The sequence below is a fragment of the Simochromis diagramma genome, unplaced genomic scaffold (assembly GCF_900408965.1).
Source record: "Simochromis diagramma unplaced genomic scaffold, fSimDia1.1 OVJJ01000644.1, whole genome shotgun sequence".
In the NCBI taxonomy this organism is placed as follows: domain Eukaryota; kingdom Metazoa; phylum Chordata; class Actinopteri; order Cichliformes; family Cichlidae; genus Simochromis; species Simochromis diagramma.
This window is the reverse complement of record NW_024387201.1, coordinates 1,284,621-1,299,532: the sequence shown is the minus strand read 5'-3', so window position 1 is coordinate 1,299,532 and position 14,912 is coordinate 1,284,621. Positions and strand designations below refer to the sequence as shown.

The window sequence follows — 14,912 nt, the reverse complement described above, 5'->3', positions numbered from 1 at the left end:
TAGAGTTTATTTAGAACTACAAATTAAATTTATTTTAGCAATTATTGTTTTCTTTAATGTCACAATTCCAACCCTGCTTCTTTATCCGGGCTTGGACCGGCAAAGATGACCCGAAATAGGCACTCTGGTGGAGTTACTGTCTGTGTGTGTGTTTATATGTAGTTTTAAAACTTGTGATCCACAAAACGGCATAAGAGTAAAAGAAGAACTGACTGCGTTACAGTCAAAAAGTCGTCATAAATAAGTCTCCAATAACACCAGAAAAAGTCGCCAGATTTGTCGCTTTTCTTTTCTTTTCTTTTCTTTTTCGCTAAGGGGGTCTGAAAACTCGCTAAATATAGCAACAAAGTCGCTAAGTTGGCAACACTGGTGGGGATAGTTACAAAGCTTTCTTCGTTATGAATTAGCGATTCATGTTTTTATTGAACATTTGAAGATAAAAAACAAACTCTTGTAGAGGACATAAAGTCAGAGATAGAAACGACAAGGAGCAGGTGCATCTAGTACAGGTAGAGCTGCTGCAAAAACCCACAGAGCCCAGCAGCCAGCGCAACAAATTCTGGATCCTTGGCTTTTAGTTAGCAGTTAGCATTAGCAGCACATCCTGCGTCCGATGTCAAAGGACCTTTATGCTGCGCACTGTGACTCACAGCAATGGTCCCGGGTCAGCTCTGACTTTGTGTTAAACTAATCCTAAAGTAATAATGGTATTTCTAACCACTGATATACCACAACTTTATCCTTTCAACAGCTACTGACAGTTAGGGGAGCTAACTTTTATCAGATATTAATATAGAGATCCTCCAGCTTCAAACCGTCTTACCCTTCAAGGACCTGCAGTTCAAAAAAGCGCCCCTCCAACAGCCAAACCCATCTGTTCTCCGATTGGATTGTTAAATTTGTGATTGACATGATCTGACCAATCAGATGAAAGGAAGAAAAATAGGATCAAAATTCGTACTTGTAACTTGAAACTTGAGTGCAGAGTTTCACACGTATTTTTTGGCTAAGTCCACACACAAATCTTTTTTACGCGCACACAAATTCTTTTTACACATACAAATCCTGATTTACAAGTACAAAATATTTATGACCACAATTTGAGCCCATACATATGGATAGGGATTTGTCATGGTGTGTGGGACTCTAGCATCAGGATTAAAAAAACACCCAGCACGCCCCTGCGGGCGGTTTATCCTTCAAGCTTGGGTCTCTACCAGAGGCCTGGGAGCTTGAGGGTCCTGCGCAGTATCTTAGCTGTTCCCAGGACTGCGCTCTTCTGGATAGAGATCTCCGATGTTGTTCCCGGGATCTGCTGGAGCCACTCGCCTAGCTTGGGAGTCACCGCACCTAGTGCTCCGATTACCACGGGGACCACTGTTACCTTCACCCTCCACATCCTCTCGAGCTCTTCTCTGAGCCCTTGGAATTTCTCCAGCTTCTCGTGTTCCTTCTTCCTGATATTGCTGTCATTCGGAACCGCTACATCGATCACTACGGCCGTCTTCTTCTGTTTGTCTACCACCACTATGTCCGGTTGGTTAGCCACCACCATTTTGTCCGTCTGTATCTGGAAGTCCCACAGGATCTTAGCTCGGTCATTCTCCACCACCCTTGGGGGCATCTCCCATTTTGACCTCGGGACTTCCAGGTTATACTCGGCACAGATGTTCCTGTACACTATGCCCGCCACTTGGTTATGGCGTTCCATGTATGCCATGCCTGCTAGCATCTTGCACCCTGCTGTTATGTGCTGGATTGTCTCTGGGGCATCTTTACACAGCCTGCACCTGGGGTCTTGCCTGGTGTGACAGACCCCAGCCTCTATGGATCTTGTACTCAGAGCTTGTTCTTGTGCTGCCATGATTAGTGCCTCTGTGCTGTCTTTCAGTCCAGCTTTGTCCAGCCACTGGTAGGATTTCTGGATATCAGCCACCTCCTCTATCTGCCGGTGGTACATACCGTGCAGGGGCCCTGTCCTTCCATGATGGTTCCTCGTCTACCTCCTCTTTCTTGGGTTTCTGCTGCCTGAGGTATTCACTGAGCACTCGGTCAGTTGGGGCCATCTTCCCAATGTATTCTTGGATGTTCGTTGTCTCATCCTGGACTGTGGTGCTGACGCTCACCAGTCCCCGGCCCCCTTCCTTCCGCTTAGCGTACAGCCTCAGGGTGAAACCCTCCATGCATGGTAAGGAGCTTTCTTGTCTTTATGTCAGTGGCTTCTATCTCCTCCTTTGGCCAGCCTATTACCCCAGCAGGGTACCTGATCACGGGCAGGGCGTAGGTGTTGATGGCCTGGATCTTGTTCTTACCGTTCAGCTGACTCCTCAGGACTTGCCTGACCCTCTGCAGGTACTTGGTGGTTGCAGCTTTTCTAGCGGCCTCTTCATGGTTCCCATTTGCCTGTGGGATCCCCAGGTACTTGTAACTGTCCTCTATGTCTGCAATGTTGCCTTCTGGTAGTTCAATCCCCTCAGTTCTGACTACCTTCCCTCTCTTTGTTACCATTCGACTACACTTCTCCAGTCCGAATGACATTCCAATGTCATTGCTGTATAGCCTGGTAGTGTGGATCAGTGAATCGATGTATCGTTCACTCTTGGCATACAGCTTGATGTCATCCATGTACAGGAGGTGGCTGACAACTGCTCCGTTCCGTAGTCGGTATTCGTAGCCAGTCTTGTTAATGATCTCACTGAGGGGGTTCAGGCCTATGCAGAACAGCAGTGGGGACAGAGCATCTCCTTGGTAGATCCCGCACTTGATGGTGACTTGTGCTATGGGCTTGGAGTTGGCCTCTAGTGTTGTACGCCACATCCCCATTGAGTTCCTGATGAAGGTTCTTAGGGTCCCATTGATCTTGTACAATTCTAGGCATTCCAGTATCCAGCTGTGGGGCATTGAGTCATAGGCCTTCTTGTAATCAATCCAGGCAGTGCACAGGTTGGTCAGACTGGTCTTGTCGGCTGACTGTTCTGTCTACCAGTAGCTGGTGTTTTGCGCCTCTGGTATTCTTGCCAATCCCTTTCTGTGCCCCACTCATGTATTGAGCCATGTGCCTGTTCATCTTAGCCGATATGATGCCTGACAGGAGCTTCCATGTAGTACTGAGGTAGGTTATTGGTCTGTAGTTGGATGGGACCGGTCCCTTCTTGGGGTCCTTGGGGATCAGGACCGTTCGACTTTCGGTTAGCCATTCCGGGTGTTAACTAGCTAACTCTCGTTAACTAGCAGCTGGTTCATTTGTGCTGCCGGACGCTCATGGAGTGCAGTCAGCTTCTTCAGCCAGTAGGCGTGAACCATGTTGGGCCCTGGTGCTGTCCAACTCTTCATACTGGAGACCCTTTCTTGGATATCTGCCACTGTGATGGTTACTGGACCCTGTTCGGGGAGGTCGCTGTGGTCTGCCCTAAGATCCACTAGCCACTGAGCATCGCCGTTATGGGTTGCACCCTTCTGCCATATGCTCTTCCAGTATTGCTCCGTCTCCAGCCTTGGTGGTGCTGTTCTCTTATTATTATTGTTCCCTTGCCACTGAGAGTACACCTTTGCTGGTTCTGTGGAGAACAGCTGGTTTATTCTCCTGCCTTCTATCTCTCTGGAGTACCTCCTCAAGCGGCTGGCCAAGGCTGTGAGTCGTTGCTTGGCAGTTTCCAAGGCATCAGGTATGGACAGTTTGCTGTATTTCTTATGCACCTTCTTTGCCCCTGACCTGGCGTCCTGACTCCTCCTTGCCATAGCATTTATGTTGTACCTCATCAATCTCTAGCTGTGATAGCAGTCCCTTCTTCGTTCGAATGCTGGAACACTGAGCTACTAGTTTTTTCGCCGTCATTCTGGATGTTGGGTATCGAAGAATCCATAGGTCCCTCATCCTATTCATGTAGCCCCTTCCGCCAGGGTTACTTGCGTAGTAGCATTCCAACAACGCCCTGTTTTCGTCTCTTGCCCACAGATGCATTCTTGTTCCAGTAGCCCACTTGTCGTCAGGGTGCCCTGGTTCCTCAACACCTGACGCGGACCTTGTTGCTCCGGGCAACGTCCGAGCCGGCATGCCTTCATATTTATCTGTCTCGCTCATGTCTGCGGTAGGCTCGCTTAGCATAGGGGGTCTAGCCTTACTGGATACAGACGCCCCAGGCAGGAATCGAACTTGCGATCCTCTGCTCCAAAGGCGTATAGACTAACAACTACGCTATTTACACTGCAAATTCCTTGTAGCTTGACAAGATTTATTCTCTTAATTTTAGCCAGATTATCTTGTCCATCTTGTTTTGAACATTACAAGCTAGTTTCCAGTCTCATGTGTTAGATGATTAGACTTGTTTCAAGTATATATTACTTTTTTCCCTTATTTAGTCTGTATATCTAAAAATGAACCATTTTACATTTATTTCAAGCAAAAATAGCTTTTAGATAGAGTGTAAAACAAAAATTATCTCAAAATAAGAAACATTCACCTTTTTCCTTGAAATAAGAAAGTCACTCATTGGAAGGTATTTATTTCAGGTTTTTAAAGAAAGGACATCTTCAAGGTTATATTTTGTCATAACATAGACACTGTTTCTGAAATTGACTGGGTAATATGACGTAAAATCAAGTAGGTCTTCAACATCAGTCAGTTCAGTTGCTTGGGCAAGGTTGGGAATTGCAATTTCATAGGCAAGAAAGTCTTTGTTGAAACCCAAGGTTTCATACACCTGGTATTCAAAACAATAAAGTACACTATTAACAATAAAAATGTTTTTTACAAGTCCAAAGATAGGGTTTAAACCATTTGCTGAAATGAGTATAAGAGACCTGTCACAGATGTATTTGTTTCCATGTAAAATAAGCCACTTTACTCTAACGGCATGATGTATAGCATCTTCAATCCCCAAAAAATCTACAACCTTTGATTGCAAATGGTCCATATTAGCAACCTCTGATACAGGACCTAGTTCTTTCTCATTTACAAATATCGGATGCTCAGTTCCTGCTTCACTTTGGCAACACTCCAGCAGCTGATTGTGGTTTACAAGAGACTTGCACACATTCTTAAAGTTTAATTTGGATGACCATTGCTTAAAAAAACTGTGTTTAGACTCGAATCTCATGCACATATGACGTATTACAGGTCCCGGGGCAATAATTTGAGAGGGAAGATGCAGCATGTAATGTTGCTTTGGTATTACATTTTTTTCTGGGAATAGTTGCCTGAATTGTTTAAGATGATCTTCTATCATTTTTTTTAGTTTGGACACAGTTTGTAAAGACACAACTGGGGCAAAAAGTATTTTAACAATTTCAATTAAATCCAAAATAAACTGGATAAAGGGATTTTTCTCTACAACACTGTACAATAAGAATGGCAAAATCTTGATCAATATAAGCATTTGTCCAGAGGATTGTTTGAGTCTGTTGTCACTTGAAGCTAAAGTAGCAATACTAATTGGTGAAGGCTTGTCACGTATGTCCACTGATGAAAAAGGAAAGTTCTGCATGGCAGAATTAAACAAGTCCAATTCCAAATTTCCAGATAAAACAAGGTATTTCAACACACACTTAATTTCCATTGGTGCCACTCCTTCAAGAATTACATGCATAATATCCTGTGGCATCTGCTCTATGAGATTAAAACCTGGGAAATCAACTAATTTGCTTTGTCTATTTATGCCAAAAGTCGTTTTGAGCGAGGATTTCAAAAATTCGGTAGTTGCCCTTTCTATTTCAATGCACTGCCTGATGTGTCCGTCCAATGTCCGTCTGGTGAAACTATGTTCATTGAAATTTTCTTGCATTTCATCAAAAGTACACTCACAATGACGACATTTGCTATACGCAAAACCAACTCCTTCCTTAAATCCTGCAAGCTCATGCTGGGCAAGAGTGTCTCCACACACAGCAACAACTGCTCCGTTTAAATAAAATTCCCCATTGACAGTGTTAATCATAACACCATTGTACAGTAACTTCAAGTCCTCATTGATTCTCCGCAGTATTATATCTACCCCACACTCATCTATGTCCCTAGACTTTGCGATTGCGAGAAGTCTGATGGAAGCCAACTTTGATCTAAACTTAGGGTCTATGTTGCCTAAGGTGTAATAAAACATTAGTAGTTTATTTACACTCACACGTGACCCTAGGGGGTTACACATTTCTATCTCATCAGAATAGAGTATCAGTTGTAAAGCAGAGTTCTTCTTTGAAAACAGTGGGTGGGTTTTGAAAATAATTCCATCATTAATGTCATACAAAAAACTGGCGTTGGGGCAACTCTGAGGTCCAGCACTGAACATGTCAAATAGTCTTGAATTGGATAATAGCTGTTTCAAACTTTCAATCAAAGGAATGTAGTAGAAAGACTTGTTTTTGATTGCAAGAACTCTCGATTCTCCCTTTTTAACTCTACAGGCATAATTGGAAATGATGATCTCCTCAGGTGTGACAGGGTTGAAATGCATCTGTGTTACACGGTCCTGTAGGTTTGAAGCTGCACATATGGGAAAGGGATCCTGAAAGTTGTCCAGTGTTGAAAGAACTTCTTGTTGTAAAGGTCCATTGCTGTCAGGTTGCCTTTCAAGGATGGTCTTTATTTTTCCCCTCAAGGACGTCAGAAGAGCTGTTTGATACTGTTGGACACCAAGGACAATGTTGTTGACACTCCTCTGATGGGGGAAAAATATAACACATCAGAGACATGAAAGCGTAAATAGAAAATATAACAGAAGCAAAATGCAACTCTATTTCTTTAGCTCAAATTAATGAGCCACTGAATGTTGTAATTTACCAGTGGAGCAGTAGAAGAAGAAATCAGCCAATAATTGGCATTGTTTTGCATGACATGCCACATGCATGACTCACGTGGCACAAACACATTGCACCGAGCAAGATGGAGGAGCATGAAAGGTTACAACAGAAAAAGTGAACAAATGATTACCTTATTTATTTTTTTTTATGTAATTCTACTTCATTTGTCTTTTATGCCTAAAAGTGAACACATTTTACACTGTTAAGCCTATTTTAAACTGTTGAGTGTGCCCAGAGTTACATACATTGCAGTGAACTGCACAACTCTTGTGCTTAACTTCTTCGTAATGTACATTTGTTCTTAATAACTTATATAGGTGAAAGTAATAGCTGAATAAAACCAGCAATGAAAAACAATCAATTAATTGCAAAGATAGTGGACAGATTATGAAAAAAAAAATCATTAGTTGCAGCCTTACATTGAACCAGACTTATTAACAAGTTAACAATGACACCTCCATAATATCAGATGAACCAGTACCTGTGATAGGTGGCACTGCTCCTGCACACCAATAGCAAATGCAGCTGCACATCTGGCAAGATCAACAGTTTCTCTTTTACCCTACAGGACAAAAAGAAAAACAATTGTGTAAGAAAAATGACTCACTCAGAATGTGTTTCAAATTCCACCAGATGCAAAACAAAACAAAGAAATATTCCAAACTGTTGTACATTTTTGCTATTAAAAGATTCATACTACAATGGATAGCTAATGAAGCTGCAAATGTTATGAACAATTTAAGAGTTATTTAATGAAACTTAACCAATCTTTATGGAATCTACTCTGAAGTTAACTGAAAGAAAAATTTGAAAGCTGCTTGGTTCATGGAGCATCTAACAACAACCAAGGCAGGTACACAACACTGGTAAATAAGTTTATTTATTATGTTTTAAGTATGGTAACTAAGCCTACATTGTTGTGCAAGCCTGAATTTCAGCGGATTCATGCATTTGAAATTCAGCACTGGCCTTCATACCTATTAAAATATTCTAATCAAGTAGTTTATCTTAGAAAACACATAACTTTAAAACTATAATCTTCACTTGAACTGAGTACATTTTCTCTAGTTATGCTGGGCTTACACTGTGCGATTTTTTCAGTCGCGCGATTCAGCTCCTGCTCAAACTGTACGATTGACTCGCAGGGGTTAGAAGTTCATAGGTCACGATGCAGGGTCTCACACTATACGACCCGATGCTCTGATGCGACCTGAGTGCTCACACTGTGCGTACATAAAATTAAGGTTATAACAGAAATTCTGTCGCTCGCTCTTCCTCTCTGTCTTTCACTCACACAGACACGCACACCACCACCATCAACTTTGCTAAATTGCTAATGAAAAACATTGATCAGGCAGCTGTGATTGAGCAGCAGTGTAGATCCAACTATTTTCACGGTTGTTGTGGTCGTGATAATTTTGTGAGGCCACATCGAAAAGGCTTGGATGAGCTTTCCAAAGTTCTACAAGTTGTGCCTCCGTCGCTTGTGCCCAGATCACGACGCACGACGCACGATGAAGGCCAAAATCGGGCCGATCGCCAAAACGGTCGCACGACTCAAAAATCGGCTCAAAATGGGCCAAAAATCGCACAGTGTAAGCCCAGCATTATGCAGCATTTTGGCGATCGGCCCGATTTTGGCCTTCATCGTGCGTCGTGCATCGTGTAGTATACGTGGGGTAACGAGAAGCGATTGACACCTCACGACGAGCTCCCGATCATCAATCGCTTGGTCGTGAGGATTTCAAACCTGTTTGAAATCCTCGCGACCGTCGTGAGGGTGTCACCGTAGTTTCTCACACTGCGCATGCGCAAACACAAATGTCAGCGAAAAAGACAGCGCAGCACGGCAGTGCAGCGTGTGATCTGGACACAAGCGATGGAGGCACAATTTGTAGAACTTTGGAAAGCTCATCCGAGCCTTTTCGATGTGGCATCACAAAATTATCATGACACAACAACCTTGAAAATAGTTGGATCTACATTGCTGCTTAATCACAGCTGCCTGATCAATGTTTTTCATTAGCAATTTAGCAAAGTTGATGGTGGTGGTGTGCGTGTCTGTGTGAGTGAAAGACAGAGAGGGAGAGCGAGCGACAGAATTTCTGTTATAACCTTAATTTTATGGACGCACAGTGTGAGCACTCAGGTCGCATCAGAGCATCGGGCCGTATAGTATGAGACCCTGCATCGTGACCTATGAACTTCTAACCCCTGCGAGTCAATCGTGCAGTTTGAGCAGGAGCTGAATCGCGCGACTGAAAAAATCGCACAGTGTAAGCCCAGCATTAGGCTTTACTACGGTTTTACTAAAGCTGAATTGGGGTAACTGTGCTTGGTTAAGGTTAAACAACACACATACATTTAAAAATTCGCGCGCGTACACACAGAAACACATAAAGTACATTACCTGATTCTGACGAGGTGTTTGAAGCTCAGCCGCGTCTTGCTCCATCACGTTCTGACTTTCTAGTAGTCTAATCACTGTTTTAAAGTCAAGTGGACAGAATAATAAATTTAATTTGAGCGCGGGAAGGAGTAATGTAGCATGCTAACGGATGCTAGCGTTAGCTTAGCAGCCCTCGCATGTGGTTCAGAGAACATTATTTAGTGAAGTATCTACTGTAATGTTGTGAGAATTCCTAGCTATGCTATTTATAAGGGGCAGTATTAGCCGTTTGTATTAACTTAAGTTAATAGGCACACTGAGAATTTCTTTCAATTAGCAAGAGAGCTAATTAACCACATTCAGGGTTTTCCAATTGTCTTTGACTGATTTACTAGCTGCTTGAATTCCCTCACAAGGTGTGGGTTTAAATTAATATTTTGATATTAATTGGATTTATTAAAGTGGGCTCAAAACAGTGTTATTCAGGAATCAGGCTGGTTGGTAAAACAAGTAGCGCTGTGTATCGATTCAAAATTGAAACAGAAGATGGCAGCACTGTATGTACAAGGATGCCAGCTGCCGTTAAACCCCGAAGAAGAAGAAGAAGCTGTATCCCAGAATTCATAGCGCGGCCTAGCTCAGTTTCCAAAAATGGCGGCAGCTAGTTAGTTTTAAAATTTCTCTTATTACTCTTTCTTGGTCACAAAATAAACGTTTAACATATTTTCAGGCGAGAATGTAGCCGTGTAAACTTCAAATATCTGGACAGTTTATCAAGACACCACATATTTTCAAAAGCACTCCGACGTTTTCGGAGACGTCTGTTACCCACTAGCTCGATAGCTAGCCGGGGTTTAACGCTCACTAGAGCCGTGAGAACACCGGACTCCGGGCGAACCATTTTCAAAACCACCGCCGTCTTTCACTACTCAGGTGAAACATGATATATAAGTCACTTAAATAACTTAAAAATGTTATTGTTTGGCTTTTTTCAGTATTTTATTTGTTCCTGAGTAAATCGGTTTGGCTGAGATTAAAGTTATAGTTTTTACACAGCTGAATAAACGTCAAGCAGACAGCTGATTATCAGAAGTGTGAGATGCTGGAGAATATACTCCGGTGTCCTTTTATATTTTAGATAGCAATGAGCAATCTGCAAATTTCTTTAAAATGTAATAAACTATCATCTTGCCTTTATTTTTAGTTAGCACATACCTTAAACACTTAAAGCTATAAGCTAATGATCGTTATGTAAGAGCAGATACTGCTGGTGCAATAAGCTGTACATTTTACGTCCAATGGATGCATGATCTGGCAGCCCTAGTCAGCATAATCTTATTGATGAAATTCAATGACACAAATCTGGGTGAGTAAAAGTTCACCGGGCAATATTGTATAACTCTTACAGACCTCAGCCGGGCTGTCTGGACATTTCTTTTCTATAATAGCTTTAAAAAGGGTAAAAATGTTGAACAATCAAAACTATTCTTTGACGTGAATCAATTTGATTCTCATGGGACTCAATTAAGATTCAACTTTTCAAATGTTTTTAACATAACACTAATTGTAAACATTTGTCTTGCAGGTGACTGAGCAATGGAGAAGCTGGATGATGTAACAGTATCTGTCCTTAAAGGTTATATTTGATAATATATTTGTGTGTGTATGTGTGTGTATATATATATATATATATAAAAACAGTTTTGTTTGTGCAGTTATGTGCTTGCACAGTTTAACTGGTGTTTGTCTTTTTGTTAGCTGCAAGCATTGACGAGCGCATGCTTTTAACATTGACCCGTGATGATCTGAGGGACCTTTTTTCTGGGCCTGAGCACTTTCTCAGAAGAAAACATGTGTGGTCAATAATTCATCCTGAGGTATTATGTAAAAAATATTTAGTTCAACTAATCTCCAGAAAGTATGCTTTTATTTTAGCAGTACTTGACATTTTTATTTTCTCACCCTAAACCAGGAAGACCATCCGCTACCACAGAAACCTGAAACAACTTCTTCACCCAGGGTAGTTGCAACAGGCCCTCCAACTGCTGATGCTAATGTAAGCCAGCTGAAAACCTTGCAGCTCCCCAGTCCTCCGGAATATGTTCTGTACACCGACAGTGAGTTGGAGCAATGCCGAAAGAGTTACCTGGAGTTGGCCTGCTCCGGCAGGGAACAGGCATGCGTCATGTCAAAAGAACTGAGATGCAGATTGGTGAGAAATACAATCACAAGTATGGTGTCCCTTTTGAGAGCAAGCCAAGGCCAAATGGAGCGATACCCCTCTAAGACCGAAATCACTGCAATGGCTAAAAAAGTTGTGGAATATTATCCTATGCTGCAGGATAATGATGCAAGCGTAAAACACGTAAGTTCTTGTATTTGTGTCTCATATATAAATCATTTTGTTTTGTTCAGGGGGCATGATATACAGTGGGGCAAAAAAGTATTTAGTCAGCCACCGATTGTGCAAGTTCCCCCACTTAAAATGATGACAGAGGTCAGTAATTTGCACCAGAGGTACACTTCAACTGTGAGAGACAGAATGTGAAAAAAAAAAATCCATGAATCCACATGGTAGGATTTGTAAAGAATTTATTCGTAAATCAGGGTGGAAAATAAGTATTTGGTCAATAACAAAAATACAACTCAATACTTTGTAACATAACCTTTGTTGGCAATAACAGAGGTCAAACGTTTACTATAGGTCTTTACCAGGTTTGCACACACAGTAGCTGGTATTTCGGCCCATTCCTCCATGCAGATCTTCTCGAGAGCAGTGATGTTTTGGGGCTGTCGCCGAGCAACACGGACTTTCAACTCCCGCCACAGATTTTCTATGGGGTTGAGGTCTGGAGACTGGCTAGGCCACTCCAGGACTTTCAAATGCTTCTTACGGAGCCACTCCTTTGTTGCCCGGGCGGTGTGTTTTGGATCATTGTCATGTTGGAAGACCCAGCCTCGTTTCATCTTCAAAGTTCTCACTGATGGAAGGAGGTTTTGGCTCAAAATCTCACGATACATGGCCCCATTCATTCTGTCCTTAACACGGATCAGTCGTCCTGTCCCCTTGGCAGAAAAACAGCCCCATAGCATGATGTTTCCACCCCCATGCTTCACAGTAGGTATGGTGTTCTTGGGATGCAACTCAGTATTCTTCTTCCTCCAAACACGACGAGTTGAGTTTATACCAAAAAGTTCTACTTTGGTTTCATCTGACCACATGACATTCTCCCAATCCTCTGCTGTATCATCCATGTGCTCTCTGGCAAACTTCAGACGGGCCTGGACATGCACTGGCTTCAGCAGCGGAACAAGTCTGGCACTGCGGGATTTGATTCCCTGCCGTTGTAGTGTGTTACTGATGGTGACCTTTGTTACTTTGGTCCCAGCTCTCTGCAGGTCATTCACCAGGTCCCCCCGTGTGGTTCTGGGATCTTTGCTCACCGTTCTCATGATCATTTTGACCCCACGGGATGAGATCTTGCGTGGAGCCCCAGATCGAGGGAGATTATCAGTGGTCTTGTATGTCTTCCATTTTCTGATGATTGCTCCCACAGTTGATTTTTTCACACCAAGCTGCTTGCCTATTGTAGATTCACTCTTCCCAGTCTGGTGCAGGTCTACAATACTTTTCCTGGTGTCCTTCGAAAGCTCTTTGCTCTTGGCCATGGCGGAGTTTGGAGTCTGACTGTTTGAGGCTGTGGACAGGTGTCTTTTATACAGATGATGAGTTCAAACAGGTGCCATTCATACAGGTAACGAGTGGGGGACAGAAAAGCTTCTTACAGAAGACGTTACAGGTCTGTGAGAGCCAGAGATTTTCCTTGTTTGAGGTGACCAAATACTTATTTTCCACCCTGATTTACGAATAAATTCTTTACAAATCCTACCATGTGAATTCATGGATTTTTTTTTCACATTCTGTCTCTCACAGTTGAAGTGTACCTCTGGTGCAAATTACTGACCTCTGTCATCATTTTAAGTGGGGAAACTTGCACAATCGGTGGCTGACTAAATACTTTTTTGCCCCACTGTATATGTATTTTCACCAGGAGAGCATTAATGCCAAGTTACAAAAAAGGCTGCAAAATATGAAAACCCCAGTAAAAAGGCAAGGACCAACACCGGAGAGGGGACGGCCCAAGAGAAGGCTCACTGACCTCTACCCAAGGGATGAAGAAGCTGATGATGAAGATGCTGATCGCAGTTCTTCCAGTGGTGCATCTACTCTGTTATCACCTGTCAGAAATTCTGACAATGCCTCCACTTCATGTGAGTACATACTAGTAATTTTGTAAAATGGTTATCAACACACAGCCAGTAGTAGCTAATGTTTTGTGGAAGTCTACTTCAGTAACAATGAAAAACCAAAATGCTCTTGTACTTCTCTCTATCTTAGCTGACAAGGATAGTCGGCAAATACAAGCAAGACATTACAAAACATTACAAGAAATGTGTAAGAAGGCAAAACCAAACCAAGAAGATGTGTCCCAGCTATTAGACCTCGAGTTTGAAGCCAGAAGATCCTTCATTGACTCAGACACCATGAAAGAGGAGAACAGAGCTTGCCTCATCTTGGATGCATATCCATGCTTTAAAGAATTGCATCATGTAAGTTTTTGGAAGAGTTAATAAATAATCACTTTAATTTCAAATATATTTGGTGTGGTAGTAAAGTTATTTTGATTTTATTTGTCTACTTATTTTTTTAAACCTATTGTAGGCGTTGGGTGAGCTTCGCAGAATTTTGGATCCCCACAACAACAAGTTCATCAGTCAAGTAAAACTGAGATGGGAAGAATTCTGCTCCAGGGTAGAGTTCTACGGTGTGTCAAAGAAGGCAATGAATCCACCAATGACCATGGACAAAAGTAAGTTTTACCATTTGAATACAAAGTTCTCATCCTTTAAAATTTATGTTTATGAAGGTTTGTTTCTGCTTTGTCCAGCTGAAGCCCACCTTGCACTGATGAAGGCTCTTCCAACCCTCTTTCCCACACCTGCCCATCCACCAAAAAAGATGGGGAATGCTTCTGAAGCATTTCTACATGTCCTGAAGGTAAGTTTTATAAAATTTGCTTATAAAGATCTACAGAAAATTTGGCAAACAAAATATTTCGGTCAAACATGACTCAAAAATGCTTTTTCAGTTTCAGCCGAAAGACTTAAATCTATAATTTATTGTTTTCATTAATTTATAACGTATTTAATGTACACGAGTGTGGTCACATAAGGAGTCGCTTGACACTGATAAACCATAAGTCAAAACTACTATAAAATGTTTGTAACCAACAAAGAACAAGATAATGACATCTCCAACGTTATGACCAAATCCAAGCAAAAAAACATACAATTAACATAAGATGTTGACTGTCATGTCTTTTGTGTCTTGCAGCCTACAGAAGATCCAGATGCTGTCCTCCAGAAACGAAGCTTGTCATGTCCAGTAGTGATGTTCGATGGCTGCAAGTGTGTCATTGCTGTTGGTAATTTACCAGTTACAACATTTGACAAAGAAAAAATTGGTGAGGCTATGATATATGTGATGGCATACTTTTATGCACTCCATCTGACTTACCCCAAATGCGTGGCAACCCTGCTGTCTGTCATTCAGACAGAAGTTCTCCAGGATGCCATTCATGAGCATGACACTACATCATCTTACAGAAAAGCCCTAGCAGAATGGCATGCATTTATTGGAAAGTAGTGTGTAAATTTCAGATAAGATTAA

The 14,912-nt window shown here is 42.1% G+C and overlaps 1 protein-coding gene and 1 long non-coding RNA gene across 4 annotated transcripts; one reads left to right on the top strand and one right to left on the bottom strand.

The window, feature by feature from the left end:
- Positions 1-4,485: 4,485 nt before the first annotated feature.
- Positions 4,486-7,958, bottom strand: LOC120745993. Its single transcript, XR_005698743.1, has 2 exons — positions 7,274-7,958; positions 4,486-6,650 (listed from the first exon to the last, which is right to left on the bottom strand). It is a non-coding gene; the product is annotated as an uncharacterized LOC120745993 (long non-coding RNA).
- A 2,030-nt stretch (positions 7,959-9,988) lies between these two features.
- On the top strand, positions 9,989-14,912 carry LOC120745991. 3 transcript variants are annotated; one of them, XM_040051222.1, is made up of 8 exons: positions 9,989-10,114; positions 10,767-10,817; positions 10,940-11,058; positions 11,154-11,546; positions 13,234-13,453; positions 13,581-13,792; positions 13,905-14,240; positions 14,577-14,912. In XM_040051222.1, the coding sequence occupies exons 2-8, from the start codon at positions 10,778-10,780 to the stop codon at positions 14,886-14,888; spliced, it is 1,632 nt and encodes a 543-aa protein (XP_039907156.1). In that variant the 5' UTR covers positions 9,989-10,114; positions 10,767-10,777; the 3' UTR covers positions 14,889-14,912. The 3 variants fall into 3 exon arrangements, with proteins under 3 accessions (XP_039907156.1, XP_039907157.1, XP_039907155.1); XM_040051223.1 differs by lacking the exon at positions 9,989-10,114 and having other exon boundaries at positions 10,312-10,817; positions 13,905-14,052; positions 14,131-14,240; XM_040051221.1 differs by lacking the exon at positions 9,989-10,114 and having other exon boundaries at positions 10,312-10,817.

What these genes read in the sequence shown, in the direction of transcription:
- LOC120745991 (XM_040051222.1), top strand. Translation starts at nt 10,778, where the DNA reads ATGGAGAAGCTGGATGATGTAACAGTATCTGTCCTTAAAG. An exon ending in ATGATGCAAGCGTAAAACAC is followed by an intron (nt 11,547 to 13,233) that starts GTAAGTTCTTGT and finishes TATTTTCACCAG; the next exon opens with GAGAGCATTAATGCCAAGTT. An exon ending in GCTTTAAAGAATTGCATCAT is followed by an intron (nt 13,793 to 13,904) that starts GTAAGTTTTTGG and finishes AACCTATTGTAG; the next exon opens with GCGTTGGGTGAGCTTCGCAG.